General features: G+C 41.3%; 1 protein-coding gene across 4 annotated transcripts in view; it reads left to right on the plus strand.

Moving 5' to 3' along the window:
- The window catches only part of NYAP2 (neuronal tyrosine-phosphorylated phosphoinositide-3-kinase adaptor 2), a 135,203-nt gene that overhangs the window by 48,257 nt on the left and 64,035 nt on the right, over window positions 1–22,911 (plus strand). For all 4 annotated transcript variants that reach the window (XM_017822416.1, XM_017822418.1, XM_017822417.1 and 1 more), the window contains one exon: window positions 11,837–12,135. In XM_017822416.1, the coding sequence (XP_017677905.1) occupies window positions 11,837–12,135 (299 nt within the window). The remainder of the gene's footprint in view (window positions 1–11,836; window positions 12,136–22,911) is intronic.

Consider the following 22,911-nt stretch of genomic DNA (forward strand, 5'->3'; position numbering starts at 1 on the left):
CGACAGTTGGACTTGATGATCTTAAAGGTCTTTTCCAGCCTTAATGATTCTATGATTACATTCTTTCAAGCTCAGTAACCCATTACTGCATTTATTAAGAGGATGACAATGCCTGTTAAAAGATAGGCAAAAGGTGTTGCCATGAGCTCTCTGCAGGACTTGAAAGCCTGCCTGTTCCAGTACTATACAGAATGGCTCAAAATGTTTGAGTTGAGGCTGCTCTGGTTTAATATCCTTACCATAAGACCATCTTGAAGAAAGTTTTTTTGGGTTAGCATTACAAAACTGGAAATTCTGGGGGTAGCTGGTGCAGTAAGAACAGAGCAAAAGGCTTCTTTGTCCTGTCCAGGCACTGGGTGGCAGGGCAAGGTAAGGGGTATCATATATTCTGGAGCAGAGAACAATAGTATTTTCTTGGTTTAAAATAAATAAAAAAGCAGAGTTGAATTGCTCTTATTAGAGACAAACAGATACTCTTTGTGCTGCCTAATCTGCAGATAACTGATTTGGGCTGCAGTGTTTGGTGCTTACATACAAGGTGTCTCTGAGGCCCTTGCTGGTTTAAGTTATTTTAAAGTAGGCTGCTGCCTAAATGTAGCTTTGGGAAATGGAAAGACAGCTCATAATTTTTCAGGGTTATTGTTCCTAGATAGAAGACTTTTCAAAGGAGTTTAAGCGACCTGGAAATGTACATACAATGCAACTTACTACCAGCAGCTTTGCAGATTTCAATAGTAATTCTTAAAGCAAAGAAAAGCAACAGCACATTATTTCTGATGTCATCTTTATGTAAAATTAGGTCCAGACTTTGTGTAACCCCAGTTGCCACAGCTCACCACCTCGGTGCACAGAAAGCACTATTTCTTGCAAGCTGAGATACTTCGAACATGCTCCTCAATAAATGACAGCTCTGAGGAGTTGCCTGAGGAATGAAGGGAGTTTACACACTTTTAGTAGGAACAGCACAGAGCTGATCACCTCTCATGCAGGGAGCTAAACTAGTACATTCCCCACTTAATTTAGCATTATGCCATTGAATACAGGTTACAAGAGTGTTTGCTCTTTGTTTTAATGTTTTAGCTCCCTAAAAAATACTCACACAGACTGTCACAGCTTGGAAAAAAGCTGTTGCTTTAGCAAAATTTGCAGCTTCATAGGCTGTAGTGATGACCCTTTGGGCAATGTAAGTACGTGTCCATAAAGGAGCGTTTAACTACCACTTTCCTTCACTATCAGAACTTGTTGGATGTAGGTTCTGCTCAAAAATTTGGCAAAAAGCTACTCCTGCAGGAAAAAAAAAGCATAACACAGCAGTGCCCCAAATTATCTGAACATCCCCATTTGCAAAAGTAATTCTGAGAGTGATGAAAATCAGCATGTGCTGATTTTTGGCAGCTTTGGCAGGTTATTGGCAGCTTTTATTGTAGCCAGTTGTCTCTGATGTTAAATTCTTATATACATAAATACCTTTTAGTAGTCTGCTGCAGTTCCTGGGTCTGGCCCATTAGGTCTGTGCATAGATACAGAGAAGAAAAGAATTTCTGTACTTTGCATTTGAACAATTCATCTTGATTTTTAAATGAATGCCTGGAGATGCAATGAATATATTGGAAGACCTCAATATGGAATCTATTCAGGGGCACACTGGGTATATATATGTGCATGGGGCACGCTATACTTTTGCTGACTGTCCTCTTTCAGTGGTCTTAACCACCTCTATGCCCATTACACTTGCTTTTCACATGCTCTGACATGCAATATTAAGACAACTGTGTTTCTGAAAATATAATGTCCTTTTTTATTTATTGCTCTGAGCAAATAAGCGGCTTCTGACAACCCTGGCTAAGAAACTGACATCCATCAAGACAGAGTTGTTTTATATTATTATTTCTAAAATTAGGTGCGAAGCACATAATTATTCTGTTTTGGCAATAATGATCCCTTTGCTATGCATAGAAAAGTGACATAAGCAGAGAGATTTTCAAAAGGACTTTGTACCTTAATGAACAAGCTCTCCAGGCTTTGACGATAAGGACTGCTGATACTGATGTACAGGGTTTCATGTAGCTTTTTTAGCAGATTGAGGCTGTCCAAGGAAGAAGGAGGGGAAGAGAGAAACACCAATGTACACGTCTGTGTGGAATGATTCCCTTTCCTGTTTTCTGGGTTTAGCACATCTGTCAAAAATATTTCACTTACTTTTTTGAGTCTGTTTCACTTTGCAAAGGACAGACACTCACTGCTGACTGCTTAAATCACAAAGTAGTGATTGACAAAAGAGCTGAAACCTTTCCTCCACACATCAGAAGGAAGAGAGAGGTTAGTAATGCTAGCTGTAAAGTCAAGGCAATGGACTCAGGCATGGCTCTTCCAGTGAACAAAAAGGATTTTCTGGTGAAGATTTCTATGGGTTCGAAAACCTATGACAGCAAAGTGATGTATCCAGCAGAACATTAATGTAGTTAGGTTGGAGAGAGCTGCAGTGAGTTACATTTTCTGTTTCTTGTGCAAAGGTCAGTCCAGCACACAGAGTCACTGTAAGTGGGGAAAATACCCAAGTAAGCCTTGCACTGTTAGTAGGAACTTGCACTGTGCATTCCCCTTAAATAAAAAATTAAAAATACAATTTGTAGATTAAAATGGATTTAGTTCTATTTAAATAGCTAAGCACAGAATCACAGAATATGCCAAGTTGGAAGGGACCCATGAGGATCATCAAGTCCAGTTCCTGACTCTGCACAGGACCATCCCCAACAGTCACACCATGTGCCTGAGAGTATCATGCAAATGCCTCTTGAACTCTGTCAGCCTTGGTCCTGTGACCGCTGCCCTGGGGAGCCTGTTCCAGTGCCCAACCACCCTCTGGGTGAAGAACCTCTTTCTAATATCCAACCTTAACCTCTCCTGACACAGCTTCAGGCCATTCCCTTGGGTCCTGTCACTGGTCACCAGAGAGAAGAGATCAGTGCCTACCCTCCTTCTTCCCCTCAGGAGGAAGTTGTAACTGCAATGAGGTCTCCCCTCAGTCTCCTCTTCTCCAGCTGAACAGACCAAGTGCCCTCAGCCGCTCCTCATACAGCCTTCCCTCAAGGCCCTTCTCCATCTTCATTGCCCTCCTTTGGACACTCTCTAAAACTGCCACAATATTCAAGGTGAAGCCACCCCAGAGCAAAGCAGAGCCCCAAGGACACGGCTGGCCCTCCTGGCTGCCAGAGCACTGCTGACTCACATTCAACTTGCCATCGACCAGGACCCCCAGGTCCCTTTCCTGGCACTGCTTTCCAGCATCTCCTTCCCCAGTCTGTCCATACATCCAGGGTTGCCCCATCCCAGGTTCAGAATCTGGCACTTTCTCTTGTTGAACCTCATGGTTGGTGATTGCCTAGTCCTCTAATTTGTTGAAGACTCTAGGTAGGGCCTCCCTGCCTTTGAGGGAGTACAGCTTCTCTGAATTTGCATATGCTTTTTTAGCAGCTAAAAACTGACCCGAATGTCAGTGAAAGCAGTACCTAAAATATTACTAAAATATTTAGATATATGCCTGGTCAAAAGAATGTAAATTCTTGAATTTTGTCATGTGCTGTGATTTTTGGAAACAAAATTGCCTTATATGAATATAACAGGTCTAGAGTGGTGAGGTGCCAGAAGACAAGCCATTGCATAAAACTGTCCCTTCAGTGGAACCTACATCCCTGTTATATCCCTACTGTGACTGTGCTACTGAGACCTTCTCCCACTGTGCCAGGAAGTGCCTCTCCCTTTCTTATCTACTCACATGGCATTTATAAAAGAGGTAGGTCATTTATACAAAGAGGTAGGTCAGCTCAGGGAGTGTATTTTGAACTGCAAGTTATGAATGATGATATTATCAGAAGAATTATGTGAATAACTGGAGTTTTGGGTCACTAGTCAAATAAGAAAAATCTATATGTTTTGCTACAGATCACACTGAAGTGAAATTTGTAAAGAGTTTTCCTTCAAAATGAAATGCTGCTCTTCCTGTTCACTGCAAGTCAGGATCGAAGGGTCCTTTCAGAATCCTTTCTCTTTAGAACTGCATACCATAGGAAGCAGTTATTTAAAACAATATTTTCTTTGTATTTGAGCTTGGATTTTAAAAGGAAAGTAGAGGCATGTTTGCTCAAGGGACTCCGAAGGGCATCTGTAAAATCCGTGTTTAAAATAAACCAAAATTTGGAAAGGGCAGACCCAGTATAACATCTCAGCCTGTACAGAGTGCTTGGTTTACAGGTCACCATTCTTAGAGTCAGCACATTTCATTTAGTTCTCCAGGTTTAAACTTTTCGCAGCATCTGATCCATGAAAAGGCTTTTTTTACTTTGTGCAAATTTTATTTCCGTTACAACTCCTTGAGTCAAAACTGAAGAAACATTTTATTACGAAAACGCTCAAAAGTGATTTTGCATGTTAATTTGTTCCCATATCTCATTGAAATATTTATTTAGCCACAGTTGCTCAGGCAGAGTGGAGTCTGGGCCATGTGGTTTTTCACTGAATGTGATAAAAACACAGCCTTGTTCTAGCTCCACCCATTTTTGACAGGATGCAAAACCCCACTCCATTAACAGGAACATGCATTTGCACTCAGTTTAAACCATTGCATATGGTCGATGTCTAATTCTAGGTGACTCTGAAAATGTGAGCTTTCATTTGCTGGCTTTTAGCTCTGCATCCCCCAGTGCAAAATTAAAAATAACTGTAGCCATATAAAAGCAGAGTACGTTTCACTCCCGCCTGTTAAGTGTTGTCTGTTCTCAACTCACAGACCTTCCCATGTGCGTCAGCTGGGTCACAGTCACACGTGGGGCTGGAGCACTGGGCACCCTGTGCCCCAGATACAGCAGCGAGTGTTGGTCTTTGAGGAAAGCACTGTCAGGCCTTTGTGGTTGTTCAGCCCCGTGTACTCATCCTTAGTCCTGGTTTTAAGAGGCAGCCTGCTATAGGGAGAAAGAATTCCAGTGGAAATAGGAAGTAGTACCTGCACTTCTGTTACAGTTTTGTTAAGCTCTCTGTGGATCCTTACTCCTCAGTTGCTCCTTTCCAAGCTGCTTAGCTTATGTTAAATTTGTTGTAAAAATAGCATACAGAGCTTTTATTTATCAATGTTCCCTATAAACTCTTTTGGGTTTTTTTTGATTTTTTCCCCCAGAACTATTGTTGTTGGTAGCACTTTCAACCTTTTGCATTATAAAAACAGTTCACTTCAGAGCATAGCAGATCATCAGTTGAAATCAGGTTTTCTGACATTATATGGAAAACCTGCTCTGGACAATCTTGGTTAGTTTTGCTTTTACTGTCCATTGTGCACTGCATAGGGATTACAACTGCCTTTTGGTTGCTCACCAGGGACTCAGTTAATCTTTTGGTACAGCTACAAGTCGTGGTTCTGTTTCATCCGGGCAATCTTCTGTGAGCAAGATTCAGTCCTGTTGGGGGTGGTAGAGCCAGAGTCTCAACAGTACCCCAGAGTGTTCGAGGAAATAATCCAGTCTCAGGATATGTGGACACACATCTGCAAGTGCTGTTGCTTACAACAGACTCATGAGTGACAGGTGATTTCCACAAAACTTCCTGGGTATTTCAGGGCAGTAATGCAGGCACTCAAAGAGGGGGTGTCGGCTCGTTGCATATTTGCAGGATCAAACCCTAGGGTTTGACAGGTGTGATAAAAGAATAAATTTTATTTTATAGCAGTAATGTATTCTGTATCCTGAGAGGCCTGACTTCTTAAGCAGCACCTGATCTCCTACCTCAAATGCAGAGGCATATGGCAGAGGTAAGATGTCTGATGTGCAGAGACATGTCTGTTGCTCACTTTGAATAGTCCTCCAGGTGCACAAAATGGCTCTAAATTTGACCTTTGTCATGACTCATTTACATTTTATCTTGTATCTAAAAGGATGGTAGTATTATCCTTTGGATCTTGATGTAAGATCATGGTGAGTCATTTGAAGTATTTCAGAAAAGTAATACAGAGAAAAAAAAAAGGATGTGTATTCTTTGGGAATAAGGAGAGGGACCTCTGAAGTGGGATTTAAAAAAATAGAAATGTATGTAATTTATATGTTTAATTTTTGTAATAAAAATCGTGTAGGTTTGTGTAAAAGCATACCTACAGCACAGTTCCTGAATCCATGATTGTGAACCTGCCCTTATTTCTTCAGTATTACATTTCATGGTCTGCTGAAATCATGTTTAGGGGATAAAAATAGTATATCTTCTGTTTTTTGGCATCCAACCTCTAATTTACAAATATAATTTATGCTAATCTTGAAAGTGCTTCTCAGATACAAAGTAAAATGTGTCATCCCTAGTATATGTGTGTATAATTTATTCTGATGGGGAATAGACATTTCAAAGCCATTTCAGGCCTTCAAATTCAGAATATTTGATATGAGCAGAGGAGCAGGGCGTTCATTGCTCTTAGAGTAAGGAAATGGTTAAAATAACAATAGCTACTCTCTTAACCCAGAAAACATAGATGCATCATGGGATAAATTGCTGTTTGTGCAGCCAAACCAGCTCATATAAAATGCTTGAGTTATGTATTTGTATTCCTTTTGTGGTTTTGCTGTTGTATAGTAATTTCTATGGAAAATTCTTCCTATATTATGACAGTTAATTTTTTTGTGACTATTCTTCAGTCTCTGACTCAGATGGTTTCTGTGATGGATTAGAAGCATGTCATGGGGGGTTAGCTCTGTGTGGGCTTGCAGCTCCCCAGAGGGAAGAAGCCTGGCCATCCATGTGCATCATTTGCCCTGTAATTCGTAGTTCTCCCCATTTCCACACAGGAGCCTGCAGAGACTCCCAGCTCAGTTTCTGCCAGCTAACAAACCAGCATCTGTGACTGAGTCTTCTTCAAGCACAAGAGGAGCTGCTATTGAAATAATTTCTCTTGGTTCTCTGGAATTTTAACATTTAGAAGGATGGTGACCTTTTGTGGTCCCTGATTGGTGTGTATCACAGCAAAGAATGGCAAAATACCTTCAAAGATGCCATGTCCCCAGCAGAGTACATTCCCCCTCCTCCTGCTTAAGAGGTCAAGTCTCATAGTCAGGTGTAGCTCCTGTTTTGAACTTGTAGCTAAAAAGTCAGAAAATCTCACGTAAAGAAGCACAAGAAGAAAAATAGAAACTGTACAAAGATGAGGGGAACTACCAAACGGTTCTTGGTGCCTGAGGCATGAAACTAATCCATTGTAAGTCTGAACTGATAAGAGAATTTTTGCATGAATTCCAAGAACAAGAGTAGATAGATGGCTGGGAGGAAAATGTACCTCTAGGGTATTCTGACTTTATGGAACTTAGGTAGTCCCAAGATTTCTACTCCTTACAACTGCACTGAGGGATTTAATATTCCACATTGTTTGTAGTTAAACAAGTAACACCAAGTAAAACAAAAGTTTTCGTACAACTATTAATTTCTTTTCCAGGAATTAATTCAGTTTCTGCTTGGACCAATTAATGAAACTGCACAGCAAATTAAATTTGTTTTTCAATGCTGACTAGGAACAATGCAAACTAAAAAGACCACACTGACTGAGGCAGTCAGTCTCTGGATAATTTTTCTTTGCTGCGTATTTTTCAACAATGTGATGAAAACTTATTTATGTTAGTTTTCTAACTTAAAAATATATTCATGGTCAATAGAAACACTATGACTCATGACAAAGCAAGGTGGACATGACCTTGCCCATGCTGTGTCCATTTAGAGTACTTACTGTGTTCGTTTTTAATGTTTAGTCTTCCTCTATAACTTGCCCTTTTGTGATGTGTAATAAAATGAATAATATAAAATATTTCTCCTTTGTAGTTCTTCAAAGATGTAAACAATTCCATTATTCTCTGCTGTAGTTAGGTCAATGCTCCAATATCTACATGGTAGAACAGAGCAGGCAGAGCACCAGAAGCTGAGCTGTGATGTGTCCAGGACTGCCATGATTACAGCCTATGTGCCAGCAGGCTGATACCACAGGTAGGAGCAGCAAGGTCAGTGTGATTTAATGCCAGCCCAGTTCTGACCTCAGCTGACAGACAAAACCTGTATTGGAGATGTAACAAGACTCATTGGATCCATCAGTTGGATTTCTTGTTCATCTTTTAGAAATGAAAGCTGAAATCCACTGTTACTGTTTTAAGGCAGATCCAATAATATTGGTATTTTTTGTAACGATTTAATTCCAGTATTGTGTGGAAGAGAGAGAAGGATAGGAAGCTTGCTTACCTTGCAGTGCACCCAGGAAGAGAGCATATAATCTGGCAGCACTCAATGGTCTACACTGGCCTTGTTTGGAAGGCTTTGGAAAAGTCCTGTAATGTGGTTTTGAAAGGAGAGATGCTTCAGAATAGTCTTCTTAAGGGTGTCTGAAACCAACCTCATTGCACCCTTTTCTCTGCTCACTACAACACCAGTCACTAAACCTTGGCAAACACCAAAGTGCTTTTTCAGCACAAAGTCAGCTTTGATGTAAGTGTGTAACGTGAGTGATCATATGATTAATTTTGTTGTTATATAATTCATGTTTCTCTTTGGAGACAAATATCTTGCATTTTTAACAGTTATTTGAATGCTATGCATAATTCTTTGTCAGGGAAACAGTTGATCCTGGCCAAGTTTGAATTGAAACTTCCCAGAGGTATAACCCAAATCTGTATTTCCATATATATTAATAAACTCTGTAATACTTGCAGCAACTCACCTAATACCATTTTGAAATGAGATAAAACTCATTATCAGCACAATGAGGAGCACAGACTCTTCCTTGTCAGAAATAATGGAGTGAGATTACAACCAATTCTTATGGTTGCAAGCAGGAGGAGTATATAAATAAATCCTTTAATTCTGTCTGGTTTCATGATGTAACATCAGCAGCATTTTGCATTGCACAAGTCTAAATGGAGCTTCAGCTTGCTGCTACCTGAGGGTAGGGGATGCCATGTTTGAAATCTGTCATCCTGATTTTGGACTTTTGCTCTGGGTAAGAGTCTGAAGTGATTCCTTTCTCTTTGTACCACAGAGAATTTTGGTCTGTATTGGGGACAAAGTCTTAAGCTGTGCCAAGAGAGGTTTGGTTTGGACATTAGGAAGAAGTTCTACACAGAAAGAGTGATTAGACACTGGAATGGGCTCCCCAGGGAGGTGGTGGAGGCACTGTCCCTGGAGGTGTTTAAGGAAAGACTGGATGTGGCTCTCAGTGCCATGGTCTGGTTGGCAAGGCGGTGTTGGGTCATAGGTTGGGCTTGATGATCTCAGAGGTCTTTTCTAACCTAGTTGATTCTGTGATTCTGTGATACTGGGATGTGAACTTGGCACTCCACCTTGTGTGAGGCTGGCATGTACTAGTCAGGCTCTGCTCAGAAACCTGCTGCCAACACTCAGGGATTGCTACCAGAGTAAGCAATAAACCTAAGCCTTTTGTGATCCTGGTCAATGATCAGGGTCCTGAATCAAGAATTAGAGACTAGTCTTCTTCAGCTTGGGGTTTACAGTGCTTAACCATCAGCTGCAGGTTGGCTCCTACACTCAAAGAAGAATGGACTCTATTTTGAATGTGGCTGAGAAGGGGGAAATGGTGTCCTGCTGCTTTTTCTAGTAGCTGAGCAGAGGATGTAAAAAAGCAAGACCAGATCTACTTCAACTGTGAAGCAGAACAGAAAGTTCTGTCCCCGTCTGTAACAGCAACCTCTGTCTGACCTGGCTATAGGGCTGTTTATTGTGCAGGAAGTGTAGGAAGCAGGTAGGAGGTTTGCATCTGTGATACTGAAAGGAACTCAGTAAAGAAGAAAAAAAATTAAGGGAAGGGAAAGAAAGGACGTGATTTAGTTGTTTAATAAGACAGTGCATTTAGACACTAGACATATTTTGAAAGTTTTTATTTCTGGAATACAAGATGAAGCAGTTTGGCAAAAAAACCTCGTGCTTAATATAAATCCAGTTCTGTGTATTCTTAGGAAAAGGATGAAACCTGTCACCTTCGTGGAATTTGTGCAAGTCATTCTGGAACAGATCTGTCTTACACTGTGTAGTTTAAACACCTTCAAACTGCGGTGAAGTAAATGCACTAATTAAATAGTGTAACCCGTTAAGAATTCTAATACTGGAAACTTGGCAAAATGAAATTTTGTTTGCTAAAAGTGATTTATCCAATGGACTTAAGGAAGGAAACAGACTCCTCACCTGCATCCTTCAGCATTTTTGGATAGTAATCTTCTTTAAATAATTTGACAGGCCCTTTTTGTAGTCCAGTGTCAGAGGATTATATTATTTTCAGAACAATTTATGAAAGATTAGTAGAGGCATAGTTAATAATTTCAACTAGCTACAGCTTTTTTATAAATATTCAAATTAATGAGTTCTACCTTTTGATCTTTCTGCCTGCAAATCCCTCTGGAACTGATGCCAATTAGGATTTGGTAATAACTTGGTTATGAACAGGGACCAGTGTGTGCATGTGTGGCATGCCTGTGTGCACATGTTTACACATGTGGGTAGGTGTCAGCGCCCCTGAAGAGTGGCACATGATCAATTAGACCTGTTCAGGGGGACATCTCCACTCAGAGAGGAAATGGAATAAAAATGCAAGGACAATAGTAAGCAAACAAAGGTTCTGCTTTATCATGCACAAAGTTGTGCACTGCTTGTTGCCAGTCTGATGCTTTTAGGACAATTACATACAGCCTGTACTCTTCGCACTATTAAGAAATGTTCTTCTTTTTAAAAAAGGAAATGCATTCCAGCACCAAATAAATGGCACCAGCCCAAGGCAACATGCAATAAGAAACTTTCAAAGAAGCACACTGACCCTGCTTAGAGCTTCACTCTGTGTGAAGGGGAAACAGGAGCTAAGTAGGGCTTTCTGGGACTTACCAGTTCTTGTACTAACACTTCTATGTGCCCACAGTGGTATCATTTCAAATCTTGTTGCAAACAGGCCAATGCTGACCTATGTGTGTTGCTGAGTTTCTTTGCATAGTCACTGAATTGCCTTAATTGAAATGTGTAGTAGGTTTACAGTGTAAGCACCAGTAAGAGCTGTTTTTCAGAACTGATAAGCCTGCATGAGTAGGGCAGGAACAATACCAGGTTCTCAGTTCTGCCACGCACAGTAAATTTGGCATGATGACACTTGTTTCAACTGAAATTTCCTTCTTCTATACCTACATTTCTGAATGGTTGGAGGTTATTTTCTTGCTGGTGTCCCACAGCCTATGGCCTTTTCATCTCCTACATTTGTAACTTAATAGTCTGAAGCCGCTTGTGTTGGAGCTTTATATGGATTTCATAAGATGTTAATGTTCAGTTTCCTATATCCAATGGTAATTTTTACCGTTCTCTAATATCAAGAGAAATGATTGATTGGACCCCAAAAGCCTTGTTTCCCAAGCTGCATGAGTATCTGTACTCAAAGCTGAGTGTCAGGGAGTGTGAATCAGAACACAGTGTTGTATTTCTAAAACATTATTCTTTACCCAACTCACAGTCTCCTGTCTTCCTGAAAATTCAGTTCTGATTTCAGATGTTTGAAATTTATTCTATAGACAATTTCTAGTCACAATGGTATGAAATCTGACAAAAGCTTTTCTCAGTTTCTTCTTGTAAAGTTTTGAGTGCATAGCAGTGTATCTGCATCTCAGTTGTTGGCCTATATTGAAAAATAGACCTCTCATAGTCATCTTGTTTTAAGAAAAGGGCACTGCTCGTTCTCAAATTCAAAAGTAGGATCTACTCATCAGAGGCAGAAGTTAGACCCTGGTTCCAGGTACAGTTCAGGCAAAGGTGGATCATTTACTTACATTTGTGCTTTCTCTTACAGCATAGGTGGAGAAGTAGCAAGAGGAAATGAAGGCAGCTACGTGGGGAAACATTTCCGCATGGGATTTATGACAATGCCGGCTCCTCAGGACAGACTGCCTCATCCTTGCTCCAGTGGCTTTACCGTGAGATCCCAGTCTCTTCATTCTGTTGGAGGAACTGATGATGAAAGTAGCAGCTCTCGTAAGCAGCCACCTCCAAAACCGAAGCGAGACCCCAACACCAAACTCAGCACCTCATCTGAAACAGTCAACACAGGAACAACAAGTAAAAGTGGGAAACTACCGGACCGGACTGAAGGTAAACAGTGTAATTCTTTGGAAAAAAAGGGTTTTGGTGAACCACTGTTAAGATCATCCAGCTGATAATTTTCCATTTAAGAATTGTGTGTCAGTGCCAGCACAGGTATCCTAGATCAGTGTTGTCTAAATTTTGGACCAGTGGATAGTTTTGCCTTTGACATATGTCGTAGAACTGTACCACTTACATGGTCTGATTGTATACTGGGAAATGAGTTGAGTTTATTCAAAATGAAGAGGAAGAGAGATTGCTATCATGTTGGCATGTAGGACAATGTTATCTGCCCACCAGCCAAGGTACACTGACTGTATCACTAGCACTGTGCAAACCACAGCTCTGGAAAGGGTCCTCCTTAACAAAGGAGTGAAGAACAAAAATTACTGAAAAGGATACTGCATGGCCCTGAAACTCCACAGCAAGGAAATATCATCCAACAGTAAAAATTGTACCCGGGATGATATAATGTATTGCCCAAAGCTTCTGTTTGTGTCTGAGTCTACATTTTCTCTTCCCATTCCTCCCAGTTACTTTTCAACCAGTGCAGCATTCAGAAGAAAATTAACAAATGGACAGAATAAGGATATTGCTTCCTTACTCTGAACTACTAAAGATGAGCTAACGCTATAGACATCCTCTCCTTCCTTTCTTCCATGCTGGAAATGCATTCTGTGCAGCAGTAGGACCAGCTGTACTCCCTCCTAGGAGCTATTAGGATACTCTTTCTCACAGTGTGAATGGTTTTGGTCAGTGCTGGTCTTTCCCACTGCTGTGTTACATATCAGTTTTGACATCCCACGCAGTACGTTGTGCTCTTAGCACATATCCCTTTTGCTTGGTGGTTTGGCCAGAAATACTTCTTAGCTATATCCGTGTTATGACCCCTTTTAAGCAAATCTGATTTTAAAAAGTTGTCAGTTATAACAAAGTTGCAAATGAATGTGTAATTCAACTGGTGACACGTAAGTCTATGATTGTGAGATTGAACACAAACGCTGAAAAGAACTGTGGCTTTATTTATGCTGTTGGTAGTTGTTTTGCATGTGACATTTACCATTACTTCCATAGCTTGTCCTCTACAGTGACCACTACATGAGCTCCACTGCAGACTAACACAGCAAATGCAAGCATTAAGTAGCTGTCCCTAATAAAAACAGTTTAGCAGAATTTCACTGGACCAAAACATTCACAGAAAAAATTCAGATTTGAGCTGCACACAGATTTAAATTTTCATATCGGGAAGTCTTTCAATTCTTTAACTTAGTACACAAGGAGAATAGATGGCACAAGCTTCATGATATTTGAGTCCAAGGAAAGAATATGTAGTTATGTCCCTTCTGACAGATTTCAAATTTTGGAATTGGTTGACATTTCTGTTTCTAAAGCCACTTTGCATCCTCCACACCGAGCTTGATCTATCCCATCACTTGGTGGTTATGAGTGACATGCGTGGTACTGTAGCCATGTTCACTTTGGTTAATCTGTATGACAGTGGTACTACTACACCAGAGAGCTAAGTACTGCAGGGTGCCTTGAATTTGTTATTGTAATCACGAGCTGAATATTCATAGCAAGATCTCTGGAAAGAACTGATGAATGAGTAATACTGCATCATTAGCATAGAAGATAATACCTAAATGTTACCTTTCAGTGTGACTAAATGCCTTCATGGAACATTGAGAATCTCTATGATGCTTAATATATGACTTGTATTGTATTCATTCTGCTGCTTTGTATGTGGAGCAACAAAGGGTACTTTTAGGCTAAAATGATGATGTTGCTGGAGATTTTGAATTGGCACACTGTTGTTTTCACGTGTTCAAAATGTCTGCCCTGTTTCTGTGTCTTTGGTTACAGGGGTTTCACCAAAGAGTTTAATATACAGAAAGATCAGGTTGTAGGGTTATTTTTGAAGTAAGCCGTCAAATTTTTAAGACTGAGATATACTCATGGATAGTACAACATGATGTTTGGATGAACAGGCTGGATTGCTGAGATGTTTTGCTGTCACTAGGAGAGGCTTTGTTATCACCTGTGCACTCCAATGTAACATGTTGTTTTGATGAAAGAATTTTCGCATTCATCTGGCTAGCATAGGAATGTTTGTATAAAGACTATGGTCATACACTGATGAGAACATCTAAAGATGAGCAGAACTAGATGAAAGTCAAAGTTCTTATCTGTGATATCGATTGATAAAATATTAAACAAGCTTTGACACCAAATAAGAAATTGTTAGTGTTGCTCTAAAATGATTCCTAGCAAATTTAGTATCTGAAATTGTGGCTAGCTTAGAGAATCGCATGAAACTTGGATTCTGCTAGTCTTTTGTTTGTGAGCAAAGGTTATATTTTTCTCTATGTAGCAGTATCTTTCCAATTTCAGGTGAGAGAGTCCATAGGATACAATATTCATGTTCTTCTTGGGAGGTCTTTGAAAGCTCAAGTCCAAGAACGCACAGGTTTAACTTTCAGTCAGTGCTGTCCATCTTGTACCCGAATAATTGTATATGCATGTGTCTCACACATTTGCATTTATTTGTGGTATTTGCTGGCTGAATGATGACTACAGCTTTTCCAGGAACTATGGAAAATAATGATGAAACCCCTGTTGTTTCTCCATCAACTACTGTGGAATCTCTACAAAGGAGTTGTCACAAAATTGTTCCCAGCTCCATTTTTTATGACAATGCAGAGTAATTCAGACTATAATGTCTATTGTCTGACGCTGTGGCTACTTTGAAAAGTAGTTTGCTGCATTTTCTAGAAAACCAGGGACAGTCTTACCACTCATTTTTATTAAACATGTTTACTTTTTGCTTTTTGATAATGTTTATAGAAAAAAACACCAAACAGCTACTGATAGTAAATTTGATTCTTTTTCTCATCATGGTAAAGTCAAAATATTGAATTCATCCCATCATAATAACTGCCATAATATTGGATTGGTTTGATTATAAGTCTGCCTTTACTGCAGAAGGGGCAGAAAAAATTTGGTCGTGAGCTTGAAAGACCTCTTTTCTTCCTGAAGCACAAATAGCGTCAGTGACACCCACACCAGTCCTGTACACTTTTCCTGTAAATGCTTTTGCTTCCATATTTGTGGGAGTGTGAGAATCTTTTAGGCTGCAGTGACACATAATTAACCCTGTCTCATCATGCAGCAGCGGGATAACACCTTGGTTTCTATGTTTCATCCCAGCGTACCTTGGCTCTGCCTGAAAGAGCACTCTCCAGCCCCAAGGCCTCATTCTCCTTAACTCGACTTTGCTGCTGTGTTTCCACACTTTGTGTCCCTTCTTGTGCTTTAATATTCCATTTTTTTACTCCTCTGGCTCCCTCTCATATGCACCCACTGAACGCCTTCCACCCAATGCGTTTCTCCTCCGTGACAGATTTCTAGAAGGTTGTTTTTAAAAATGTAGGTTGTCTTTTCTTCAGAGTTTTCAAACTCTGGTAGGAACAGCAAACAAATGGAGCTGTGCCCCATGCATCACACATTGGAAGTGAGAAGTGAACTGAAAAGGGTAATTTAAAATTACATTTCAGCATGGAAGGCATATCTAATCTTGTTCCTGAAAGGCTCTTTATTGAGAAAAAGCAGGAGCATAATTAATTGATGTGTTTTCGATGCCCAATCTTACAGAAAAAGGAAGTAATAAAACAGTATAATTGGCCAATGTAACCAGCCTCAAGCAGTGTTTTTGATATGATCACTGCATGTCCACAGGAAAGGCTTACAGATCTGAAGCAGTACAAACATAAATTAGAAAATATAACTGAATTGCATTTTGAAAGTTAATGTTTTGTTAAAATTCTACTTAGTAATATGGAGGACTACTTCATATAAATAAATGCACATAGAATATATGTAATATAATTTAATTTATGTATACGTGATTTACACAAGTATAATGAAAACACAAGTTGTATGTGCTTGCATTGTACATACAAATGTGCACACAAATGCAAATTAAAACTCAGAATAGCATTTTTAAAATTATATTCATGGTTGTAATTTTGGTCTTGACAGAGCCAAAGGGAAATATACTTGCGATATGGGGAAATACTTGCAGGGGACCCACCTCTCAAACCCATTCAATTTGTTCAGTATTTTCCTTCCAAGTGTCATGTGGAAGAAGATATCCCTCTTGCTGCTGCCTTCTAAGCCTATACAGTGGGCTCAGCAATTCCTAAAGGTGGGCAACTTGTAAGGAAAATTTTCCTCTGGAGAAAAGCAATTAAGGTAACTGTAACTGGGGTTGCAGTCCAGCTGGTCTCTCCCATAAATCTAGTTTTCTGTCAGCTAGACTGGTGGCTCTTAATTGTAAACTTGAACTTTTGCTACTCTCATTGAACAGTGCTTGGAGTAAAGGGATTTAACATTTTTGCTCATTTTGCATAATGCTGGTTTCCTTTTATTTCTTACCTTGGTGAATAATGTATTTAACCTGAACTTTGAAATAGTGTCCTCTGCAGTAACCATGTCATGTCTTTCCTTATAGCCAGATCTTATTCCCAGATCTTTTTATCCGTGCCTTCTAAAGTGAGAAATACCATTAATGAGCCCTATTCAGACCTAACAAGTCTAAAGGGACTGAAGAGTTCTAGTGGGTTGACCTGCGTGTGGGCAGTTTAAGATGCTACTGCTCTGGGCTATCTGCTTGGTCTCCTGCCTGCATGACAACCCAGGGCTCACATAGCAGAATGCAGTATTTTAGGGACACGTCTTTGAGACACAGGTGCTGCTGCAGGGCAGGAGCTGTGCCAGAAGTGGGGCAGGCAGGTCTGGTGAGCAGCATCCTGTGGTGAAGTCTGTCAGAACCCTGAGCAGTGAGCGTGAGACTTGTGCGATGGCTCTTGTGCTGTGCTGCCTCTCAGGGAGGGCCAGGTGCCACTGGGGTCTGCAGGGCCGGTGTGGTGCCGGGGTGTGGGTCTGGGAACAGGGGAAGGGCAGGCTGTGTGGCTGTGGCAGGACAGGGTGTGCTGCCTCCTGAGCCATCCTTGGAGGTGTGATGCCTTGGAGCCATCCTCCCCTGAGGTGCTCAGCTGGAGCTGCATTGTGCCCGAGAGGCCGGAGCGCTTGCATGTTGTGCACCGTATGCTTTTTAGCTCATTTTCCTCTTTCCTACAGCCTGCACTGTGTTTTGAGCACAGTGTTTTGCCCCATGGGAAGCTGCAGCCAGTGTTCATGTTAGCTATATAGGTATAATGCAAGCTGGTATTGAGCCACCTGTAAAGCAATGTCTGCTTTCCTTCACATACCTTAATCTGATTCTTGATCTCAGTGCTGCCTTGCCAGTTATTTTTTGTACACTGCAATGTATCTCTTGCAGCCTGTGAGGCTTGAGAGAGCTTAACTTGAAACTGTGCACGTTGGGAGAAGGCATCTGGCAATGATGGAGGGAAAAGCCAAAGACAGTGGTAGAAATCACAGGCCCTGTTGTCAACAGAATGAGGCTCTGTTATCATACATGACTCCGGAAAGGAGTTAGAGCAGCAGTGTTAGAGCCATGCAGTCTCTAGTAGAACCCTTTGCTCAGCCCTGCCTCTTAGCCTCTATGCTGCTGCAGGGATTGGGAGGGTGGGGGGCACCGCTGGCCTGACTGTGCCTTGGGACTCTGCCCAGCTGTGCTTCTGCTCTGTGTTTGACCGCTTTGGTTGCTGAAGCAGCTTGTTCCCCCTGACCTGCATTCCAGCAGGTAGGACATGGCAAAGATTTTAGTATGTTTTCTATCGTTTAATAGCTTAGAGATTTTCAAAGGCTTTGGTTTTGGGGATGATGGTGGTGCTAGCTTTTCAGTGCTTTGGGATTTGGTTTTCTCTGCTTTTGCCGAGATTTCAGTTTGGCCCTCCCTGCAGCGAGCTGGTTTTCAGACTGCAGCTCCCAGAGCTGGGTTACTTTCCTGCAGGTACCACTTCCTTCAGCCATTCATCTTTTCAGGTCTGTTTTCTGGTCCCTCAGATGAGGGAGGGCAAGGGGAAAGGAAGGAATGAAAGCAGCAGTTCCTATAGTGTTTATAATAGCTTTCTGTGCAGAGCAATGAACACAATGTGATTTTGGAGGGATTTACAAACAAGTTTTGAAGCCACAGAGGGAATATGTTCTTACCCTCAAGGCACATATGCATACTCATTAACGTTAATGGAAGCTGCAAGCACTGAACAGTAAATAGACCATGCAGTGGTAAAAGACACGAAGCTCTAGTTACCCACTCGGGAATCACATAGTGCCCAGGACTTGGCAGTTGGTACTTTAGCTGTGTTCTGCTAGTCTATCCTGTGTACTTACTGTATTTTTTTTATTCCTCTTAATTTAACAAAGTTGCTTTATGTATTCCTCCTCTGTCTTTTCTGGATAGGATGTTGCTCATTTGCTGAGAGACACTGCACCTTTGTGAAAAAGCACAAAATTCCACGTGCAGCCCCCCTGTGGTACAGCTATTGCTCTACTCTCAAGGGTGATGGAAGCTGTAACGTTCTTGATAACAGAAAAGCCTTAATAATGCAAGTTCAGGGAGCATTGGGCTGATTTACCAGATTGACTGCAAATGCAACCTGTCCAGGAGGAGCTGCCTGCCCTAAGCCAAAGCCAGCAAGCCCTGCTAAACACTTGTGACTCCTGCTGTGAGCATGTGGGCTTTTCTGCACACTTTACCGCAGTGTATCAGGGCTCAGGAAAGTTTATAAGCCTGGTCACAACCCCAGGCCCAAAGTAGGGTGAATGCACATTATCTGCCCTGGAATTAGCAAAACGATCTCAGACCTAAAAGCAGTCTCGGGTGTAATGCAGACATGCTGTGTAAGAGATTTTCTCAGGCTGCTGCTAGCCTGAAGTCTGCTGACTATAAAGGGTCACTGTAGTCCCTGAATACACCAACAAGGCAAGGAAATATCAACCACTTATTCATGTAGTCAGCTGGGATCTAGGAGAGAGTATTATCACAGGTTTCACATCATATGAAAGTCACTATGCTGCTTTTAGAGCCAACTGGCCAAGAAAGTACTTTATATGTGCTCTTTGAGGTGTCCAAATCAATGATCTTTGCCAGAAAGACCACAATGAAGAGAGAGTCTCTGAAGGAAGTTATCACACAGGTGGTCTTGTTCACTGCATGGTTAATTTGCAGCCTCAACAGACAGCCCCTATGTAACTAAGGTTATAGTGTCAATAAATCCATTCATTATCAGCAGGTCACTGTAAGTCATCTTATTTGTGACTCTATTTCATTTTTTATTTTGTTTATACCTCAGGGAACCATAGTACTGGACCTTCTCAGCATTTCCACCTGTGAGTTGAAATACTATGAAACACTAGATTCTTGCTTTATTTTGCTTCACTGAATGGCTCTGAAGTCAAGGCCAGGAGAGGAGGGGAGGAGAAATCCAGGTTAATTCTCTTGCCTTGTTTTGACAGCCCATCACAATTTGTTAAGTAAAATGAAATGCCTGTGAAACTACAAAAATAACAATTTGAGAATACTCCTACTATGCTTCTGTTTTGCATACTGTCTTTGGCATTGTCTGTTAAAGGCATTGTGGACAAATGAGTTAAGGGCTTGAGGGATCAGATTGAAATCCTAGAGCCTCTGTTTACTCTCAAAGCTGGTCTATGATAATAGAGATGCATGCAAAACTCATTTGGAATTAAAGGAAAAAACACAAAACAGCAGCACTCTTTGTTCTACAGCAAATGCATTGGATTTCCACCTCTTTGTCTTACCTTATTTTTAACTGGTGCCCTAATTTTGTTCTCACTTAAACAGTCAAATGAGACAAATCCTTATGGAGTGAAGCATGACTGAGCTCTCAAAGTATTTTGTGCCAAGAGGTTTGTACAGGTTACACTCACATCGGCTTTACTGGGAATGCACAGTGCTTACAGAATCACATCCCAAGAGATTCAATTCTAGCTCCAGGTGAGACCCTGTCATGGCTAACCTCTGTTTCATTGGTAATTTCTTTCTAATGACTGAATATAGTAGTCTTGGTTGGTGCACTGGTTTGCTGCTTTCATCTCTTCCACTTGGCTTAATGTTGGGTGACATCAGGCAACATATGCCTGACGTGCTACAACTGTGTTTGGCACTTCAAGCTTTTCCATCCGTACGTGTGCAAACGGTGCTGTGTTGGGATAACGTGCACAGCAGTGACAGCTCAGCAGAGCACAGCTTCCTTTTTGCAGTGCCATCAACTTGCCTGGAGGTCACAGTGTATCAGCCTGGGCTTTTCATAGATGTATGAGGGGGAAAAAAATAAAACTAAGCACACAATTTTGGGGCTAATTTTAGTGGCCTAGCTTCTGGGATGTTAAACAAGAAACACATACCCCAAAGTTCATGGGATTTGCAGCTGACTGCTAGTTCAGGGTGAGGGGAGCCTTAGATATGGGCATCTAAATAAGCCAGAGCATGGTGTACTTGACATCAGCGAGAGGCATAGCTTAATATCCATTTCCAGTGCAGTGGTATAATATTTGCCATGTCTTCCCTAATTTCTCTGAGATGATCATAACTAATCATAAATAATACTCTGCTTTCAAATTCAACCATCTTACAATAACAATTGGAGGATTCTAGCTCTTCTTATGCTTAAGAGTAAAACAAAACCAGAACTGCAAGCACAGGACTCTCTGAGCATAAACATGCTTGAAAAAACTCAGCTATGTTGGAAGCAGTATAACCTTTGGGTTGTTGGTCCTAACAGTGCTTTGTGGGGTAAAGGAGATTCCTGTAATTCTCCCCTCCATGCATGGCTGAAAATGGAGCTATTTCTATTTCCTCTTGGTGGAATATTGAAGGATGGCTTGGCTATAAACCTTGCCTTATAATCAGTGGGGGCATGCCAGAAGTGTCCTCAATTGGGAAAGTTTCAGTGGGGTTAGGTTTTTGATTGTGACAATAGACGTCTCTTAATATTTGGATTTTGATGAATAAGATGGTAAGTAAACTTTTGATTAAAAGAAAAGTCAGTGACCAAAAAAGCAAACATACAAATGTGTACCAAGCACAGACTTGAAGATATACCACTAGTGAGGATGCAAAAACTTGATCATATGTTTAGCCTGCTTATTTTATTATTTATGAGGGTTTGCAAGCAAAACCACGAAAACTCAGTGTTCTGTGATTCTGAATTTGTTATTTTTTGTTAAAGGTAAATAATTTTTACTGGGTTTGTGGCTAAATATCTGCAGCGGCTAATTGCTATATGATCCCAGTTCTGAAAATGCCTGCTTGCATGTCAGAAAGTGTTATGGCAAATGAAGACTTCTGTAAGTAAAAATAACCATTTTCTCCCAATGGTGTAAGTGGAGGAACAGGCCCTTCACATCTCTACCACCACTGGCACAGATGACCTTGAGCATTTCACTTTGCTCTCAGTGTCACAGATTCCTCCTTTGTAACATAGGAATAGCAACAAAGGCTTTGTTAGTGAAGTAGTTTGCAATCAGCTTATGATCAGAGTGTTTCTGTTCACATTCAAAGCTTGAGCTGATGGGACGTGTCAGTGCTTTTGTGAGCAGTACTGTAGAAAGAAGTAGAGAAGGGATTATGTGAAAAATACTGTCCTTGCTAATGTGAAATTCTGCACATCTGACAGGGTTTCATTTGTGAACTCAGGGCAGTCACTGTGGAAACCAAGACTTCAAACAGCTGCTCAGCATAGGAACTGCTCAAGTTCCCTTTCCCAGCCTCCTGATGGTATCACTGATGCTGCAGAGCGTGAATAAGGATGGCAAAATCTGAGCTGCCATTATGATCCAGATTTGTGAAATGCTGAATGCCATGGGTTTACAGAACAGATAGTCCCATGAGATGGTAGGCAACAACCTGCCTCAGAGCTCAGGCTGTTCTGAGCTGTGCTCTACCACAGACTGTGCCTCGGCGGTGTGGTTGAATTCCTGCAAAGAGCTTTACTTCTGAACAGCAACAAAATGAAACAGGCTGTAAACAGGCTGTTCCTTTGTGTGCTCCATCTTTGCCTTTTCACCCTCCATCTCGCTTCTCAGGTGGAACAATGAGGTCAAGCCTGGCATTTGAAACAGGAGGTGGCCTTCCTAAAGCTTGTCTGGAACTGTGCACAACGCTGTCAAAATGGTGCTGTACACTGCAGCCATACCAGGTGAATTTATGGTGATGAGACTCGGCTGCATGACCCTTGTAGATCAACACTATTACAGGCTCTACTAGTTTCACTACACCACTCTGCAAATAAATGCAGGAAGAAATGATGGATGCCAGGCACACAGAGAAACTCCAAGTGGAGGTAGCTGATAATGTGTGGCTTGTCTGTAATTTTGTCAACACTTTATTTAGAGTTGAGGAGGAGAGAGAAGTCAACCCTATGAAGATGGAAGTAAAATTAATAGCTATGAGGCATTTTTCCTAAAGCTGATTACTGTGAGTATTTCATACCATTCAGGCTCTGACCATAGTGCTGCTAGTGTTACATCTCCAGGCCCTGCTGCCTGCCTGTGAGCTGCTCTGACAGTGCTCTGTCCACCTCAGCTATCATCATATTTACCCAAAAGATGCTCAGTGACAATCTGTAGTAACTGCCTCTGCAGGGTCACCTTGTGTCCTTTTGGCTGAGGAAAGAGTGCCCCTTTAGATGAACTCTTGTTCCTTGTGGCTCGTTTGCTTTCTTGATGCTCCTGCTGTGGTGACTCATCTGACCCCGACCATCAACCTTGTGCTGTGTTTTGAAATGTGAGCTCGGTGGCAGAACGACGGGCCTGCCGGATGTGTCAGTCAGCGGCAGCAAGAGGCTCTTTATACAA

The sequence above is a fragment of the Lepidothrix coronata genome, unplaced genomic scaffold (genome assembly GCF_001604755.1).
Source record: "Lepidothrix coronata isolate B3197 unplaced genomic scaffold, Lepidothrix_coronata-1.0 Scaffold97, whole genome shotgun sequence".
In the NCBI taxonomy this organism is placed as follows: Eukaryota; Metazoa; Chordata; class Aves; order Passeriformes; family Pipridae; genus Lepidothrix; species Lepidothrix coronata.